At 33.2% G+C, this 19102-nt stretch overlaps 1 protein-coding gene across 4 annotated transcripts in view; it reads right to left on the bottom strand.

Moving 5' to 3' along the window:
- LOC119066303 overlaps positions 1 to 19102 on the bottom strand; it is a 60513-nt gene that overhangs the window by 39292 nt on the left and 2119 nt on the right. For 2 of the 4 annotated variants that reach the window (XM_037168685.1, XM_037168686.1), the window contains exon 2: positions 11561 to 11970. In XM_037168685.1, the coding sequence (XP_037024580.1) occupies positions 11561 to 11621 (61 nt within the window). In that variant the 5' untranslated portion in view covers positions 11622 to 11970. Of the gene's footprint in view, positions 1 to 11560; positions 11971 to 18651; positions 18806 to 19102 lie in introns of those variants that run through there. The other 2 variants (XM_037168683.1, XM_037168684.1) reach the window with 2 other exon arrangements.

The raw sequence follows: 19102 nt of genomic DNA, 5'->3' as shown, positions 1-19102 counted from the left end.
TATAGCAAAAATTGCTATATGTATATGACTGGCGTTGGTTCGACGGGAAATCTGACCCTTCAACAATTTTCACTCCCTTCGTAGAAAAGACGGATGTACACATTCTATTCTTTTGTATAATATTTTGTCTTCATATATTGTGTATAAGTTCATTTTGTGATACATTTAATTTGATGCATTAAAGTGGGGGAAGTTTTTGTTTATTGTTTCGGAATTTTGTTTACAAAAAGGGCACACAGATTTCGGAGTTTCGGTGACTTTTGAGATATACAATTAAGATAAGAGTTAAGCCATTTTTTTTTCTGTGTCGTTGCTGAGTCATTTACGACCATCATGGTGGATATATTTTATGTTTAGTCACAGAGAAATCGATAAGTTTTTATTCATTTTTCCTTTCCATCAATTTATGTTGTTGAGGTTTAGCACGAGGGTTAGCTCAACATTGAAATGTTAATTATTCTGATAATAGTAACAACACTTTATACGAGACCAACAAATTGCGGGCTCAAATGAAGCGAAACAGTCGTGAATCAAAGCCAATCATTCTTTAAGTCTAGTTGAATTAGTTGAATCACCAAAGTAAAAGTAAAAGACTTTAAATGGAATCTTATGGTGAAGGGAGACCGTTCCGACATGAAAAAATAAGGCTAGGAAGAAGGTCGAATTCAGCGATGCAAAATTAACTCAATCACCTTACTGCAGTACCGATATGTGTAACTGAAAATCAGTGCTGTTGACTACAAATCATACTAAATTCGATGAACTGCCTAAGTTATGGATAAGGCGGTTGAGGTAATTTTACACGACGAACAAAGATTTAGGGCGTATTTCAAAGTGAAAAGACAGTTGAAAATAGTGAGATAATGAAAGAAACGACGTCTGCTTCAACATAAAAAAAAATCCATTTAACGTAGGTCAAATTGAGACAAACGAGTTTGTTTGTGCTTAATGGGAGCATCACCACTAAAAATAGAAATTTTTCATGCCATGATAAGGGACCAACGTATGTAGTAATGGTGTCAAATATGTCTTAATGACAAGTATAGTTTTAGTACAAAAACAGTTTATACTCATAGAAAAGTGCAAATCAAACAGACTCGGTAAATTCCATTTGAAAAATTGAGTCCACCAACTCACTCTTTCAAATATGGGACAAGTGGGTTGGCCAGTAGAGGCGCCACATTTTTTTTCATAGTACTTCATTCTCTGTGGCTTATTTTCATGTGAACCAACTTCACATTTGTCATTACAGAACAAATGTCACCATATGAAGTTGGTTCACAGCAGTAATTTTATGACAGAATGTACTAAAATATTGGAAAACTCTATTACATTTCTTCTTAGTTTCTAAACATCATTCTCCCATAGGAAAATGTAGTTTAGAAACTAAGGGTAAAATCTATTACAATTTAGTACTTTCATAAAAAGACTGCTGTCACTGAATTATTTTTACATGAACAAACTTCACTGCTGTGACATTTCATGGGAATGAACCAATGTGAAGTTGTTACGCAAAAAAAGAAAAGAGAAAGAAGTACTAGATAAAATTGTGGCGAATTTATTTTAATTATTTTTTTTTTGTTTTCGTTTTCTGTTACGGACTGACTTTTGTGAGTTATGTTTCGCTATGAACATTAATATAAGGTGTTTCCTTTTGTTCAGTTGAGTCAATAAATTTGAATTTGAATTTGAATCCGCAGGCTAATGGAGGTTTCCTGTGTTCTTGTTGTACAAGTTTACCAGGGCCTATTTTTAAAAACATATTTTTGGAAATCTTGGAATTTTATAAGAATTTTAGAAATTTTTAGTAATCAAATTCTCACAAATGGGTATACCATATACCAACATACTAATGTATATATCAAATCTGTTACTTCTTTTGATGTGAGTTTGTTTTCGACGTCATTTTGGATAAAACATAGTATAGTCTACGAAAACATTGTTTTTTTTTAACTTCTATAGGGTTGTTATATGGAACACCATTCCATTTGTGCAATTACTTATTAGCCACTACCCTCACGTATCGAAAATAGGCACAGTATTGCACTTTTCCATTTATACTGCCGCTTTACTAATGAATGTAAATTATGGCTAATAACAAACGCATAATAAAACGCCCTGAATAATAACTCATTTCCGTGAAATTCAGATCTCCACTCACCTGTAACTCGACTTCTTTTATTTATAAATGTCGTTTCCAGTGTAGGAACATTATTTTCAAAAAAATCGCAGTAAATTTCTTAATTATTCATACCGAACAAATGATTTTATAATAAGTGCTCGAATTATAGTTGTTTCTGTGCTTTATCTTGTATTGTATTTCAAATTATGCGGAGTTGTACGACGGCAACGATGGTGTAGAACTGTTGAAATAGTCTACATAAAATCCGTCCGACGTTATAGCAATAATAATGTCCTAAAAAGCATATATCAACCAATACAGAACTTATAAAATAGCTGAAAGTGTAAAGTGTATTTTCGTTCCAGTGAAACATTGTGGCAATAATTTTTCGTCGTAGACTCATAAAAATATAATGGGAAATTATTCATTTTATAAGACCAAATGAAACTGTAGCCTGAGAGTGTATAGGTTGTAGTGTCATTGTTTTTTTTGTCTTTTCTTCTCTTCATTCAGCTGAATGCTGTGAAAATAAATGGAAAAGTTTCGTCTTTGTTGTAAAAGTCATTTTAGTAACCGCATAAACAAGCATTTTAGCTTGTTATCATGCGCTCCATTTTGAGTGAAAACAAAGGTCAACTTGTCTGACTAGACACTGTTTATTTCAAAAGACTTCAATGAGCTTTTAACTTTGCATACATTTATACCGTCACATATGGTATAGGCAAAAACAACTGCAAAAACAACTAGAAAAACACATCACAAACAGCCAAGCATAGTGTGCACATAGGTGCGATGAAAGGAAAATTTTGTTGTCAACCGGAATCAATAGACCAAAATTGATCTAAAAAAAAGCAAAATGGGAATTCTTCGCAGAAGAAAAAGAATTGATCACAGGAAAAAGAAAATTTGATCGTAGCATATATTTTCCTTGTAAAAAATGTTTAAAATTGAAAACTTGAGCAGCAGTTCCTGCAATCCTGAGAACAGGGAACAATTTTCCTTTGACAAAATTTTAAAGAAAGATCAAACTCTCTTTTCTTTTCAATCAATTCCGATTTTTCAATGATCAATTCCTTTTTTTCTTGCAATCAATTCTCCTTTTCCTGCGATCAGTTTAAATGCATGGCTACTTGAGAAAATGGATGCAGTCATCAATAAAAAAGGTGAAACAATCAGCCTCAAAATCTACTGACGCTAAATTTTTTCATCGAATTTGTCTTAAAATTTGTTCTCAGTTAAAATCTGTCTCCCAGGAGTCTCGACGCCTACTCCTGTGAATAATATACATCAAATCCATCGAAACGTTCGATGGATTTAATTATTATTATAAAAATTGATTGTAACTGGCATACATGGACTACAGTACTACAGGGCTAACCAAACTGATCCGGATTCGAATTCTGTGTCAGACAATTCCGCATTGAATTTTTGTAGCGATTTGTCGCATTGGTAACGCCCTAAAGTTCACTCAAGTTTCATAATTTGGATAGGTGCAGTTTGTTTGGTAGCCCAAATGCGATGAATTTGTTTGCATATATCTAGCTTGCATTTAGACAAGATATCAATTACTATTCGGCAGTTATGGTGATATACCATCTGAACTATTTTTATTTCGTTTGCGTCCATTGTTTATTCCGATTTTTTTCATCCGGTGTATAATTTTCATAAATTATTCATGTCACACTCGGCCAGATCCCCAATTATGAGCGTCATCTATGGACGACCCCATAAACAATAATAATAATTAGTGTATTTTCAGAGAGAAATTGCCATCAATAACTCATTGAACAAAAATAGATATTATAAATTTTGATCAGACATTACCATAAAAACGGTAATTAGTTTTACCCTCTACGATTTACAACATTATACACATTTCTGCAAATGGCCAGCTTCAATGCTGATAGGAGATGAATGTATGCCATCATACATATTTACCACATCAAACTTCAACTTAATTTATCCAGTCACCTGAAACATACACTCCAAAGTGTGCTTCAGACTTTGGTTAACGTAAAAATATTCTTAACAAGCAAAAACAATTTTTCCTCGAAATTTTTGTGTTGTTTATTTTCTTTTTCGTTTCCCTTTTTTTTTCATACAAATTGATGCAAAATATTCATAAATTTTCAGCTGAACTTTCTTGATGAAAAAACTTTCTTGGTATGAAACTTCTGAGACAAGATGCTCACAAAGTAATATTTATTACAGTTATCTGGGTGATTTTTTTTTCTCTTACATCGATTAGCTGTGGCAAATAATATGATTAACTGGATTGTTAGTGGAATGCTTTAAGATTTTACTTAATACCGAGTGAGTGGGTTGGGTGTATAATATGAGCTGTGGGCATATTTACATATTCTAATTATATCTTTAAGTAAAAAGGCAAATAGCCGAATTATTCGGTCCGAATATATGTAAGTAAGTGTAATTCGTACAAGGGGCCAATTTTCCATCATTAAAAACAGTGACAATCAAATAATTGATGAATGCAGTGACGCTATGTAATATATCAAGACGGTAAATGTATTAAATTACATTAGAGCTGTGCAGTGTAATCGTATCGAAATGGTAAAAAGGTTCTATGAAAAAAGAACAGCACCAGATAAGCTTTCCTAGCGACGGTTACACTATAAACTATTTTCAGGTGGTTGGTTATTGAATAGAAGACTGTGTAGTGTATCAAATAAAGGTAAAATGTTCTCAGCCAGGAAAAGCCAGGCTCGTTCGAGTAATTAAATTTTATTAGCAACTCTGAGCACGAACATATCTAAAATGTTATCTCTTGCAAATAGTATAGATAACGGTTCTTTTGATGTGCTTTAGATTGCTACAATTAAACGGGAAGGAAAGTAATAAAAGGGCAAAAGTTGGAAAATTCTTCATGCGATATATTTGCTCATTATTTGTTTTTGTTTTTGATTAGCTTTTCAGTTTCAGTTTATATTTTCGTTGCGGCAAGCTATTGTCAAGTTTACGGATCTCTTTTTCCGGATAAAAAAGGTTGAATTTTCAATTACTTTTGTTCGTTTAAGTGACATTATAACACTTGAAAAGTACACATTCTGGTATATTATCCAAATTGATTTTTTTCCTCTGTTTAAATCTAATGTTATTGCCCTAATTTGCTTCCTAAATTTCCCCGTAAAATGTGAACAATATTTCAAGAAAATTGCAATCTTTTTCTTTTATAATGTTCGAGATAGTTCATGAAACAATTTCTATTTTCCGTCCGTAAATTAACTTTTGATGGAAACTATTGTTCCAATAATGAGCTCCAAAAATAATCGGTATTTTTAACCCATATTTATAGCTTTGAAGCTGAAAAAACTGAAAATGTTTTTTCTTTGATTTAAAAACGACGGATAAGCCCGAACGCACTGCACGGATTTATAAACAAAATGTAAAGGAAACAATACAGTCAAAGTCATTTAGCTCTTATGAAGCGAATTGTTTGAAAAGAATAATTGAAGTAATAGATTTGACATGGAGAACTATGCATTACTTTACACGCAGATTAACTGGCTTAAACAAACGATGACAATTTGTTGGTTGACTTGACGACAATTTGACGATTACTGTAAAAAAATCCAATCGAAGTACTGCTGAATATTTGGTGGACAGCTTGTTAGTATGTTGGCTGTGTTTAGTGAAGTTTAAAATATCAGTGAACGTAGAACGATTAATTCATAATAGGACATTCGATTATTTTAACGTTGCGAATTGGCAACGGACTATTAGAATATCTACGAGTAAGTGCTACATAGAAAGCGAATGAAGGAAAAATCATCTTGCCCAAATGTAAGCGTATTGGGGAACGTCAGAGAATTCCATGTTAAAACCAAATGCGGCAGAGGCCTAAAACGGGGGTTTGCAGAAATTTTCTCAGGTTTTCAGCTCTTTACATGAAAATTTGAATGCGGATCTAATGTGTACAGTTGATTTTAAGCACTTTCGCCTGCCACCCTGCTACAACTCTCGAATTTTCCTAAAATCTACCATCCACAACAACGTAAATAACTATTATTTGACGAGCGATCAGACTTTATAAAGAAATTGGTTTTCAAATCTTATTGTACGGCAGATATAAGTTCGGTTGAAAAACTAATTACATTACCAGAGTCCTGAAATAATAAGCCACCCACTGGCATTTCGTTTGATCATCATACAGTGACATACATTGGTGGACTTAGCGTTACCTTATTTGGATTTCGTGGAATTCTCTTACGTTCCCTATTCATAAGCCACGTACATTTTGTGGCATTACTGGCGTGATGATGTTTTCAAACGACTTTATTAATTTCGGATAAGGACTTACCATGCTGAACAATTTCTGTGTGATACATACGTCCATGTTACGTCTATATTTGTTGTATAGGCTAAGTAAACATGTTATCGCACCGCCAATTAACAATTCATCAAAATTAGCTACATTATAAAACGACATCGTAATCACATACGACCGTCTCAATTTACATAACTTCAATTAATTAATTAATCTTAACGTTGGCGTCTTAAATATAGCTGATATTCACCGAACACATAAACCGAATGAACCGTTTCACAGCATCACCCAGGCTAATAATTGGGGTACTCCAGCTCATAATGGAAATTTCATGTTTGACCCATAAATTTAAATATGTTTACGAAAAATGAAAGCAATTTATGCATCGGATGGTTTTTTTTTCACGGAAAAATAAATATTTTGTTGAAAATTTTCTTTGATATTTCCAATTCAAATTATATTTCATTTTGAGCGGCTTAATGATATAAAATGGTCGATACGTTACACATGATGTAATACATGAAATTAAATGGTATATCGCATTTTGATTGCAAAACAAACGAAATTTATTCATAAAAAATTGTTTAAAATGCAAAACTGTTATTTTGCATTCGTAATTCAATCCGAATAAACATTATATTGGTATATGATGCTAGGGGCTTACGATACATACATATATGTGTATGTGTGTGTGTTGGTGAACGGTTCATCTATTCGGGATATTATGAATGGATACGTTTCATTAGATTGAAGATAGTCTTCAATCCGAACAGAGAACAACATGGTATTCGAAGGATTCGCGTTCCATACACAATATATATTCGTGCGAACCAAACGTATATATATTATATTGAACATGAGGTGGGTTATACACAGGAAAAGTTATTTGTTTTATTTTAAAATTGAACGTCATTGAAAATAAAATTTTTGAATTTGATTTTCTACAAATATTGGAAGCTTTTGTGATTTGTCATGCATGAAAAGTTTGCTTTTCTACTATTTAAATTGGACATCTTGATATCGAAGCATAAAATTGAAATAACATTATGCCTTTCTGCATATAAGTATGGATCGTGAGCAGAGCTAATTTTGTTTTATATAAATATGTATTATTTGCATCGATATGATGCAACTGATACTTTCCATCAGAGCAACCCTATGGATTACACTTCAATTTTGAAATAAATTAAATATTTCCAACTGTTTTTATGAAATGCTGCATAAGAATCATTCTTATGTATTGATTACATTCTTCACTTCCTATGTAAACTTAATCAAACAAATGTTAAGTCAGTGTTGCACCTCGGGCTCCTCTTACTCACCTTTTCAGAATGGTAGGGAGTTTTTTTTTGCATATTGTCCCACAAATTGTACCAACGAGTAAAATCAACTAGAAAGTCATCTGCTATTGATAGCAACGACAAAAATATGTGGCTAGTGGTCTATTATATTGTGGAATGCATGTTAAAATTATTGAAGTGATAGATTTTGTATTATATCGTATTAGTCACAACGAGAACGAGTCTTTCAGAGGTCTAGGGGTCTGGTTTTTTATTAAATACTAGTTACCCAGATTTAATGATTTGATTTTACACAGATGTGAGGATATCGATCGAAAAATGTTGACAAATATCCGTTGACAACGAAGGAAATTTTTTCGTATAAAATGCAAAGTTTTCCGTATTTTTGGCAACAAGCATTACATTTCTATTTTTTGTCCACCGAACATTTTTGGGATGTTGTAAAATTTTGGCAATCAAAAATTTTGAAGCAAATAAAATTTCGATCGTTTAAGAGATCCCATAGAAATTCTTCGACAAATTCTCTACAGGAGATAAGATGCAATATTCTTCTTTGAATATTAGATTCTATGTCGTAAAAAGATTCAGCTCTACAATATGATGCAAAAGAAAAGTGTAATCGAAAATTTTCCTTTGTAAGCGGAACATCGTCTGCAGTGCATACAACACTATCCGTTGAATTAAAGATGAAAATCAACATTGTTGTAAATGCATTCTGAATGATTAATTTCGTAAAAGCGTTGTCCCTCTTACTACGATTGGAATTTTATAAACTGGGAATCAAAGATTACTAACGTCTGATAGGTCAAAGTGCAAATCATATAAAAATACGGAGAAGCAAATTAATCTAAGAGTTCGTTGTATCTATGAATATGTTGAAACCTTAAATTTGAAGTGTGTACACAATGTGCAAACAGTCAAAATATATTCGTTCAGATAATTTCGAATACATAATTGGCCCTAAGACTTGTCCCGCTTTTCACTGCAAATTGTATGGGCGAATGAATGGTTCATTTGTGTGGGCGTCGAACAGCACCAAGGGGTAGAATTTGCGGATTGGATAGGATTACTGTAAAGCATACAATTTAGTAAAAACATATTTTCTATCTCCATACTTTTCTTTATCCTTTTCATATTAATAAATTTTCGGGGGTATTTCATTATGTATTAACACTAGTCCCGTTGTGAGATACGTTTAGACCCGCTGATGGGTTTATTAATTAAATACTTGCCAATTACGTAAATGAAAAGACAAAAAAGTTTATTAAAAGTTTAAAAACTACATTTAAGTATGAATGAAGTCTTTAATGTCTTAGAAAAATATTGATTTCAACGCGCAATAAACTAGAACAAATGTTATGCCCCTGTGTCCAAATGTTTATTTGGACGAGTTGGTGATTGTGATCTTAAGACGAAGGGGCGGATCATAATCCAACTCGTCCAAATAAACATTTGGACACAGGGGCATAACATTTGTTATGTGTCGATGCAAAGATAAACACAAACTCCCTATCCGAGCTGATGAATAATGCTACCACAGGAGACATATAAAACGAGCCGTCAGAACAGTCGGAGCGTTTGCTGCGACTGAGCCCCGTACAAACCCGTACATCTATTGTGCACGTGACCCTACTTCGTCCGTCGCCCTACTCTTACCGTAAGCCTATTGCGCCCGTAAACGTCGTAAAATTCTTATGCAATGTGTACGTCTTAAAAATTGCGCATAGCGCAATTACGAAGCCCCGTACGACGTTCCTTTCAAAAGTAACACAAACTACACTTCCCACTGATCAGTGATTTTGGAATTATCATTTTCACCTATTTATATTGATTTAAAAAAAATCCAAAATGGCGGCCGACGGCCATTTTGTTAGGAGGTGGAAAGTACAACGGCTGCTTTACATTCGTTAGTACCTTTCAAACAAAAAAAAATTCATGAAATTCGGTTAAATTTTACTCGAGATATTAACAAAAAACACCACCTTCACTGTACGGCCGAGTAGCCACATATAAGCTCACTCCAAGAGACCTAGCTCACGCTCCGGTAAACCGAATTTCATAAACTTTTTTTTCCCTGATTGGTACGGTCAATACCTATCTAATAAATCAAAATCCATCTAAATCCGTTCAAATTTGACTAACCTACAAGCAAAAACGGATTGCCGCCCTGTACCTAGTTCACACCAAGGGGTCTAACTCACGAGTCGGTCATCCAATTTCCATAAACTTTTTTTTGTGGATAGGTATTGTAAATACCTTTCATTTGATGTATCACTTACAAGTGTAGCCTTTAAATGGCCAGAGAAATCTTTGGAAAACGTTAAAGCACTTATGGGGCCCCAGCTCTGGAGGGGTCGACCCAAAATCGCCCATCTTCGAACTTAGCCTCACTATTTCAACTACCTTTCAGGGAAAAAAAAATTTTTTGAAATCGGATTTGATTTACTCAAGATATCGACGTGACAGACGGACAGACGGACAGACGGACAGACGGACAGACGGACAGACGGACAGACGGACAGACGGACAGACGGACAGACAAAATTTTTATTGCGGATTCGTTATCTATGAACATAGGCAAACACTTTGCCCTTACCGTCTGCTTCGAATTCCATCAATTACACACGGCATCGTAATCCTATAAGCCCCTTCGTACTTCGTACGGGGCTAAAAATATTGCTGAAAAAGGATAGTGATCATTTGTGCTCGGAGGAGTCGACGAGGATGGTCCGTACATGGTGTAGATGTGCCCACACCACACATGTCCTAATCAACTAATGCACTAAGGTAATTAGAAATTAGAAATACATTCGTACTCTACTCGCTAACAAGGAATGTTTGCATAAAAGTTTTTAGTTTCATTCAAATTAGCATAGGCAGAGTGAATGGAAAAATATGGATTTATTTTGTGTTCATACACACTGAAATTGCAGTTTTAATGATGTTTCTTCTCGGAAGTTTTATTAATTGGAATGCAGATACGATTTGTTTCATTTCTTTTTTGCTATTTTAACGTCATATAGATAGGGCCTATTATTTGTAAATTTAACGAGGTTTTGTGAAATTTAACGAAGTTTTGTGAAATTTAACGAAGCTTTGTGAAATTTAACGAAGCTTTGTGAAATTTAACGAAGTTTTGTGAAATTTAACGAAATTCTGTGAAATTTAACGAAGTTTTGTGAAATTTAACGAAGTTTTGTGATGTTTCGCGAAATTTATGAAATTTAACGAAAGTTTGCTTAATGTTACGAAATTTTAAGAAAGTTTTAAGAAAGTACACATACGGCAAGTATATTACCAGTAACTGATTTACTGATCTAGGTATTGCCGACTGTATGTCTTTGAGTCTACTACACCAGTTGGTTTAACTGCATTGCGGAGCTTATTTCTAATTCCTGCCGTGTCTATAACAGGTGATAAAACCGTTCGTTTTATAGTTGAACTCCTTGATCGGTTTGTAATGTTCGTAAAATCTTTGTCAGCCAATGAAGTTCAGGGTTCAGTTGGTGAGGAAATGCACGAAATTTGGTGAATTCTTCAGTGAATTACTTCGCAAATATTAGGCGACATTTCCCTTATTTCTTCATGTATCGAAGTCTACTTTATTGCTCGATTCAAAGTACCTATTTCAACATGAAAACCGAAATCTATTTTCATTTAAACAATCACCGTCAACCCTTTCAAATGACAAAATCTTTTACGTAAATAAGAGAAAAAAAACCGTCAAAATGGAACAACTACATTAAATTGAAAAGTTTTAACAAACTTATAAATTCACAAAATTTTCTATAATATTCAAATAAAGGTTACACTTTTTCTTCTGTTAACGAAAAATATATATTTTCCACTTACCCAAAAAAAACAACCAAGGTATCAAAAGTCTAATATCCATTGTTTGATGTTTTAACAACATAATTCCGTAGTGTATGTACAAAATATCAGCTTAGCAAACAACACAGTTTGAAAACATTCAACTTTTACGAAGCCGCTCAAAACAACTTCCGAAAACATTAGGCGGTGCTGATAATCTCTTCATAAAGTTTCGTTCATGTTTTCATTTGGTTTTTCACTTCTGTTCACATCAATGGATTCACCGAACCGTATTTTATATCCAGCAAGTTTTTGCACCTCTAACTTTTGTTTGGCGAGTGTTTCTTTGTTTTGGGCTACGTTTTTTTCTTCTTCTCCCTCATTCACTGATTAATTATTTTTCTCATTAAGCTCTTACGCTAGTCTGCTTTGCAACTTAAAGAATAAGGTTCCTGTAGAAACAATATTGAAAATTTGTGTGTTGTTACAATGATAGGATGGCTTATTTTCAGATATGAATAGAATTTGAATAACACTGACTCTCACTGACTCTTCATCCTTTACTTCACATTTATTCATTCATAATTTATATTGTTAATATTTTCCCTTTTGCGGAAACCTATACGTTCTACCTTGCTCCTCACCTTTATTCAGTTTCTGTATGATTGCATCAGTCTACATTTTATGAATTTTATATGCGGTTGGTTTTGGAAGTGATATTATAATTAAAGTCTCAAAATAATGCCGAAGATTCTTGACTCGATAAGCAATCTTTTAATAATGTAATCACCATGTTATACCTATTGTTGCGTTATTGAGAGGTAATAGAACTTTCCGTTTAAATTTAGATGGTCTTGATAAATTGCAGAGATTATAATACAATTGAATGAAATTTAAACTGTGGAACAGTCGATAAAGGGATACATATTAACGTGTAAACACTTCGGTGCACACGGGTGTTCAAAGAAAACATAATTGAATTTTAAAGGGCAGATAGATTTTCACTAAAAATAAAATTTCGTATTTTCTGTCCGGAAAAACTTAGGTAAGGTCAGGTCAGGTATTAATATGTAGCTCAAAAGTTTTTCTTGTACAAACTTTCAACGGCTCAAAGAGCCTTTCGGTATCCAGGTTCTAACACAGAATAGACGAACGAAGTTTATGAATGGTGCCCGTTAATCACTTGGCTCATTAAAAATGCTGTAATTGATGGGAAAAATAAAATTATTACTGAAGATATTATCAATTACAAATCGGTATCGTATTATTCCATTTTTTTAAATAATAATGCAGTGTAGTTTACTAAGGCTATCGAACGTTCGTTTGAATGCATTCATTATACTATTACAGTCATTGGTTTGGTATATGCTTAGAAATTTTTATTTTTTCGACTTTCCTATAATGTCGGTGAATGTAATTAATTTGAAATTTAATTTTTAATAAAGGTTTTCTGGTGAAATGAAAAATAATGCGGAAAGCTTTAACTTTAACTGCATGCAGGCACGCAATTACAACTACTAATTTTCTTAGTTGTTTAAGATATAAGTAAACAAGGCGAGTCATACTCAAATATTACAAAGCACGGGCATATGTGTACTTTTTGGATTATAGATTTTTCACTTCAATGATTCCAAAGGAGTGTCTCATTCAAAAATTTCGAGTACAAATTAGTGATGAATGAATGAATGAATTTATCTCAGAATTATTTCCTATCAATCGAGTTACTATAAACAACCGATATACATTTATTTAATCAGTATCAGTAAATCTATTACGTCTGTTGTTAATATTATATTTTCGTGTGCAAAATCTTGTACTTCATTTACTTTTACATACTTTTCGCTATATAAGAGCATAGAAGACATAGAGGAATGCATTTTATTGTCGTCGTTGTCGGTAACAAATGACTACAAGTTCCTAAAAGTATTTATCTACTAATCCTCTCAATTTTTTCGATGCACATCAACTCAAAATCCCACTACGTTGACCAACATATTAAAAATTTGCTAAATATTTTCCATTTTTCTTCTATTATGGAAGACTTTTTTTTTAAGTGAACCAACCACAATCTCATGCGGAACCGCCTTAACTTAGCTTTATTTGTTCGTTTCCAACAGTTCAACTTAGGCCACAAGATGATTCGAACTGATAGAATGAACAAAGCCAATATTATGTGTATGCTAATTCTTTAACCGTGAAATACGCCTGGAGTGTGGAATAATCTAATACCGCAAACATTAGATACGTATACGGTTTGTTTTAATTTTTTCCCACTTAAACTTTAGCAACTTACCAATTACCCTATGGTTTTAATACTCAAAGAAAGGAAAATTAAACTTTCGTGTGTTTTTGCACGTAAAAGGGCATTCAAGATTATGAAAATGCCATTTGAAAATGTACTTTTGTCGCTACGGGCTGTTGGCTGTAATTTTATACTGTTGTTATGTTACTCTTCGCGAGTCTTGCTGCGTTTTCAATTTAGTGTGCATGTTAGAAAATGATATAAAATTGGCGATTAAAACTTTTTCATGCTTTACCGACATTTACTAGAAATCGTCTATACGGAGAAATCTTTTGTTCATCTAACTCTGAACAGTACAGAGCCGCATTCTTTCTCTAAAAATTTTCTGTTTTCCTTAGTTTTAAACGCCCCGAGCTCGAGAGATCTTACTACGTTTATCACTAAATCATAGGCATTTCATCACAATTTATGTCATTAACCTAATACACAGCTGGTCTCATAATCCAAAGTAACTGGGCGATGTGTAATTCAAAACCACCGACTAGTAGATAACCGTATTCATTATACATCGGTCGATAGAAGCCCACAATTTCTGATGTCATTGCCTATACCTGATAAAGGAATCAATTAATTTGATTAATTAATCGTCTCCGGGAAAATTATCTTTGAAAGAAATTCGGTGAGCTTACACTGTCGAACGTTCTGTAAACCAAATTGTCTGCCTGTCGGTTCTAAGCATCAAATTGATTATGTGTGGGAGTTATTGAATGAGATTGCTTCTACGATGTTATAGGGTAGCGAGTTTTCGGTTGTAAAGAGGCGTCGTTTTCCATATTGTTACCACATATAGCAGGTATCAATGTTTTCAGTTTTCGAATGGCTCTAATTTAATCAGCAAACAAAAAACTTCAGATTTATTGTTATCACCATTTTCTTAAATAATTCGATTTTCAAAAAAAAACGTAAATTAAAATCGAACGTGACGGACATAATTTGAACTTCATTTATTTTAGCAATTTACTGCTCTCTCTCATTCAGAAGTTTACAGAGCCGCGGTTACACGTATTGATGCGTTGGTGTTCAAATTTTTGTTAACACGATCGACGTTTGTGCATTTTTTGAACAAAATTCCTAAAATATTTTCGTACACTAAAAAAAAAGAATTTCGATAATCTATGTGTATATTCAACTGGAGTAATGAAAATCTATACTGTCAGAGGTATCACTCGATCTTTCGTGCTTATGTTATTATTCTCATGCATGAATGCACCATAAAATTGTTCATAATATTTAAATATGTCTCAGTATGTGAGCATATCGGATTTTGCTGTTAATCACCATAGTGAGAAATCTGAAACTCCCAGATTATTATGTTAATTCCTAGTTCCAAGTATAGCAAACTCGGATTTTTCATTGAAATTATACGTAAAATGTATGGTCTAATGTCAGAATTTGCAATGAATATAAACCATATAAACTTAAACTACCAGGTATGGTCTAATGTCACTGCAGAAGACATAACTATTTTCAAATCGGATTCAAACGCAATCATTTTCATATTATTTTGACAGATTTTGAAGAGCCTGCCATGAAAGTGATATGATTTTCATTGAGAATTTGTATGGAGTGGAGGACGTAGCGATTTCGCTTATTTCGCCCTCAGACGTACACATTTTTCATTTAAATTGAAACTATTAAATTCAACAAATGAAAAAACGTAACCTCACTTGCAGAAAATTGCAAACAATCAATAAATTCTTTCAGCTCACGATCTCACTGTCTCTACTTTCAGTTACTTTCAGGCAAGGTTCTGAAAGAACCAGGCTAAGGCAACTCTGAGTTGATCACTAAAGCGGTGACACACAAATTGAGTTCAGCGGCTACGAAGTATATATGAAAAAGGAAACGTAACGAAAACAAAATTCCGAATTTTCCTAAAAAACATTTTCTCAAAGTTGATTTCACACACAATCTGTACTGAGTGCGTTTATCGATTTCGGTGTCACCCGCCTTCGTGGGTGTCTTCACCTGTTCTTTCAGAACCTTGCTTTCAGTAGCGTACGCATTATCGATTTAAGTCAAAAGATTGGAGATTAAACTGTTTCAAGATGTGCTAATTAAAAAAATGTTTAAATTTAAAAAAAAATTTAAAGTGAGGCTACGTTGTTGAACTAAAAAAAATTGGTGAAATTTAAATAAAAATGATTTAGTCTGAGGGTGAAATAAACGAAATCGCTTTGTCGAAATTTCTCTGTGGCGAAACATATAGTGAGTGAGTATAACAAATCTGATGTCAGCCGTGGGTGTCTTAACCTGTTCTTTCAGAACCTTGGTTTTTATGTGCAAAACCACACCAGGCTAAAATCCGTCGGCGCGTTTAGTACTTGAGTGAGTAACCGGAAAACAATCAAATTGGAGGAAAGGATGTGGCTATAACTTCGTAAGTTTACGCATTGCGTATCCTTCAATTGACTTTTCATCGAACTATTACCACCCAGTTATTATACGGTACACAACTACGGAACTACAGATCATAATTAGTAATTAGGTTTCTGGCAATTTTTCTAGAATGTATCGCACAACCAATGTCGAAAAAACAGATTAAACAGAAAAAAAGAAGGTGCTACAACCTTTGCATTTGCTAACGACAACGACGTCAAAGCTAAGAGTTCCAGCTATTGTCCTCTTATATTGCAAAACGTATGTTAAAACTAAGTGAAGTAAAAGATTTTTTTTTCACACAATTCGCAAAAATTTTAAAGAAGTAACAGATCTACTCTTAATACACTGTCTGCCCCTGTTTTGATGGATTTTGCTAGTTAATAGAAAACTCTTAAGTATGTTTAACTTTTAAATGCTATTCTCAAACAAATCTAAATTTCAGCATCGATAATCTACGAAAATTCATGCCAAACTTATAGTTGAACTTAGCAAAATTTACTTTAATCATTTATTAAACGTATACTGTCTGTGTATGCATATCACAGAGCGAACTCAGTTCACCTTCTCCTCATCCATCGTAACAATGGAAAACTCAGTCAAAATTATTGATATCCCAGAACTGAATATCGAATTACATTGCAGATTGAACCTTACTTATAAACTAATCGATCAATTGACCTAATGGCATCTCATTGAGTTGCCGTCCCAGAGTAATTGAAATATTCATCGCTATACTCAATCAATAATCCAGTCAACGAATTTCACTTTGTAGATGAGTAACTTAAATTTATACGTCATGTAACATGTATATAATGTGCCCGTCCGTATCAGCAGTGAATATTATGAATAAAGAAATGTTTAGCAACGAGTCGGGATGTGTTTCATGTTGGATTCGCTGGTTGAATTGAATTCAGAAAAAAAAAACGGAACTGAACTGAACTGAACTGCATATCATTACCGAAATATACACGTACAGGCGTTAGATAGAATGATTTATCAGATCGAATTTATTTATAACGGAAAGAGTCGTATAATTTTGAATAGTATCACATGTAGCTATCACATTTTACATTACATCACTTCGATGGTAGCAAAGCGAAAGTTATGTTAAGGCTTAAGAGTAACACGACTAGAATTACTCTGAAGGAGCAATTTGTTTTTGGTTAATAAGTTCACTTGCGGAACAATTTTATGGAACTGGGAACGATTAAATAATTAATACCACAAAGACCGTGTTAGAATTCTATGTTTGAAGAATTTTGCAAAATCTGTTTGTTTAAATACGAATTAACAAAAAAAGAAATGAACTCAGCCACAAAACGTTTTCAGACTTTTACTCAAATGGAAATTAAATAAAATTCAACAAGGAATCGCTAAAAATTTTTGCCTGTTAACAGTTGAACGTGAGTTTTACACACATGTAGATCATACAGGCCAATTAGTATGTTAAAAATCAATTTACTCGTTCTGCTGAAAATTAGTTGAAGAGCTCGTTTAATTTCTGTGCGCTGTGGCACATGAACTGAATAACATTAAATTAGAATATGGCCTATGAATCACAAGTGGTTTGTCTAAAGAAGTATTTTTCTTTGAAATTGTGCAAGTAACATTCTAAGATCGATATGCACGATATAGACTATACTCTCAAGATTTGTTTCATTGCCTTTGAATTGTTAAATTCGACCATAAATGCGGCATATTCAAAAACCTGTATAGTCAATTTTTATGGCACTGTAAAATACCACATGAAGTTAAGCTTCATGTCAAATGCATTTCCATGTTACGATATATGATTCGGTTAGGATGGAAAATTGTACAAAAACATTTCACTTCAAGTGTCTCGGAAAGCACGTGTTTGAATTCTAAATAAATAAGTCTTTGACCGTTTTTGAGAATGTCTCTTAGTGGCAGTTTGAAGTTAGGTTTCCCAAGACAAAACTTTTACGAATTCAAAGATTATATGAGTTAAATTTTGAACGAACTAACAACAATCAATTAAGATGCACATCATCTATCACTACATAGAGTTTAACAATTCAAAACAATACACAACCTAAGGTAAGAATACTTATGGGTATCAATTCAATTACCGTATAGGCTTCGAGAGTGTCCTATTAGAATCTATCATAATTACTGATATTTACTTTGTTGATCGCCTTATTCCGATATTATATCTACCTTAAACTGTTATCTCTTCTAAACCCATCAAAACTTTTATTTTAGTCAACACAAACGAAAGAATCACATAGTAAAACTCACATATAAAACCTCAAAAACAAAACAATAAAATCCTCTTCCTTTCTATGTTCGTAAATTATTCACATGGCACCATAAACCAAACAAAACAACTCACATCAAACAGGAAAACACTACGCTCACAAAAAAAAAGATTTTTGTATACAGAAGAATTTCCCTTATATTCCGAAAATAAAAACAACAAAAAGTAAACTTTTCGTCCATCAAAGAACCTAACCACAGAAAAAAGCACCACGTCGACCGAATTAAAACCGTATACGATGATTTCGAAAAACTGTTTGTTTATATGGAAAGCAAATCACCTCTTGGAGGGTATTTTTGATACTAACTGACTGTAGCAACGATGAGATCTGATTTCAGGATAAAGCGTTAAGGCTTACATATACACATGTACAACAAATACCCACATAATCGAATCCTTTCCGTGTGTATCCATATAAACAAAAAATAATACAAAAAAAATAAGATTTTATGGTGAGCATGCGCTATGCGTACACGGACCGAATGTGTAACGTAAAACAGAAAATATTTTGCAATTAAAAGGACATTATTTGTAACTCTTTAGCATTTCTATGCTGCACTTTGAATGTTATATTCAATATAATCAGACTAAAGGAGCAATAACCAAGAAGTTTAGCAATTAT

The sequence above is a fragment of the Bradysia coprophila genome, chromosome IV, assembly GCF_014529535.1.
Source record: "Bradysia coprophila strain Holo2 chromosome IV, BU_Bcop_v1, whole genome shotgun sequence".
Classification (NCBI taxonomy): Eukaryota; Metazoa; Arthropoda; class Insecta; order Diptera; family Sciaridae; genus Bradysia; species Bradysia coprophila.
The sequence above is the reverse complement of the archived record's forward strand: the minus strand, read 5'-3'. Positions and strand labels throughout refer to the sequence as shown.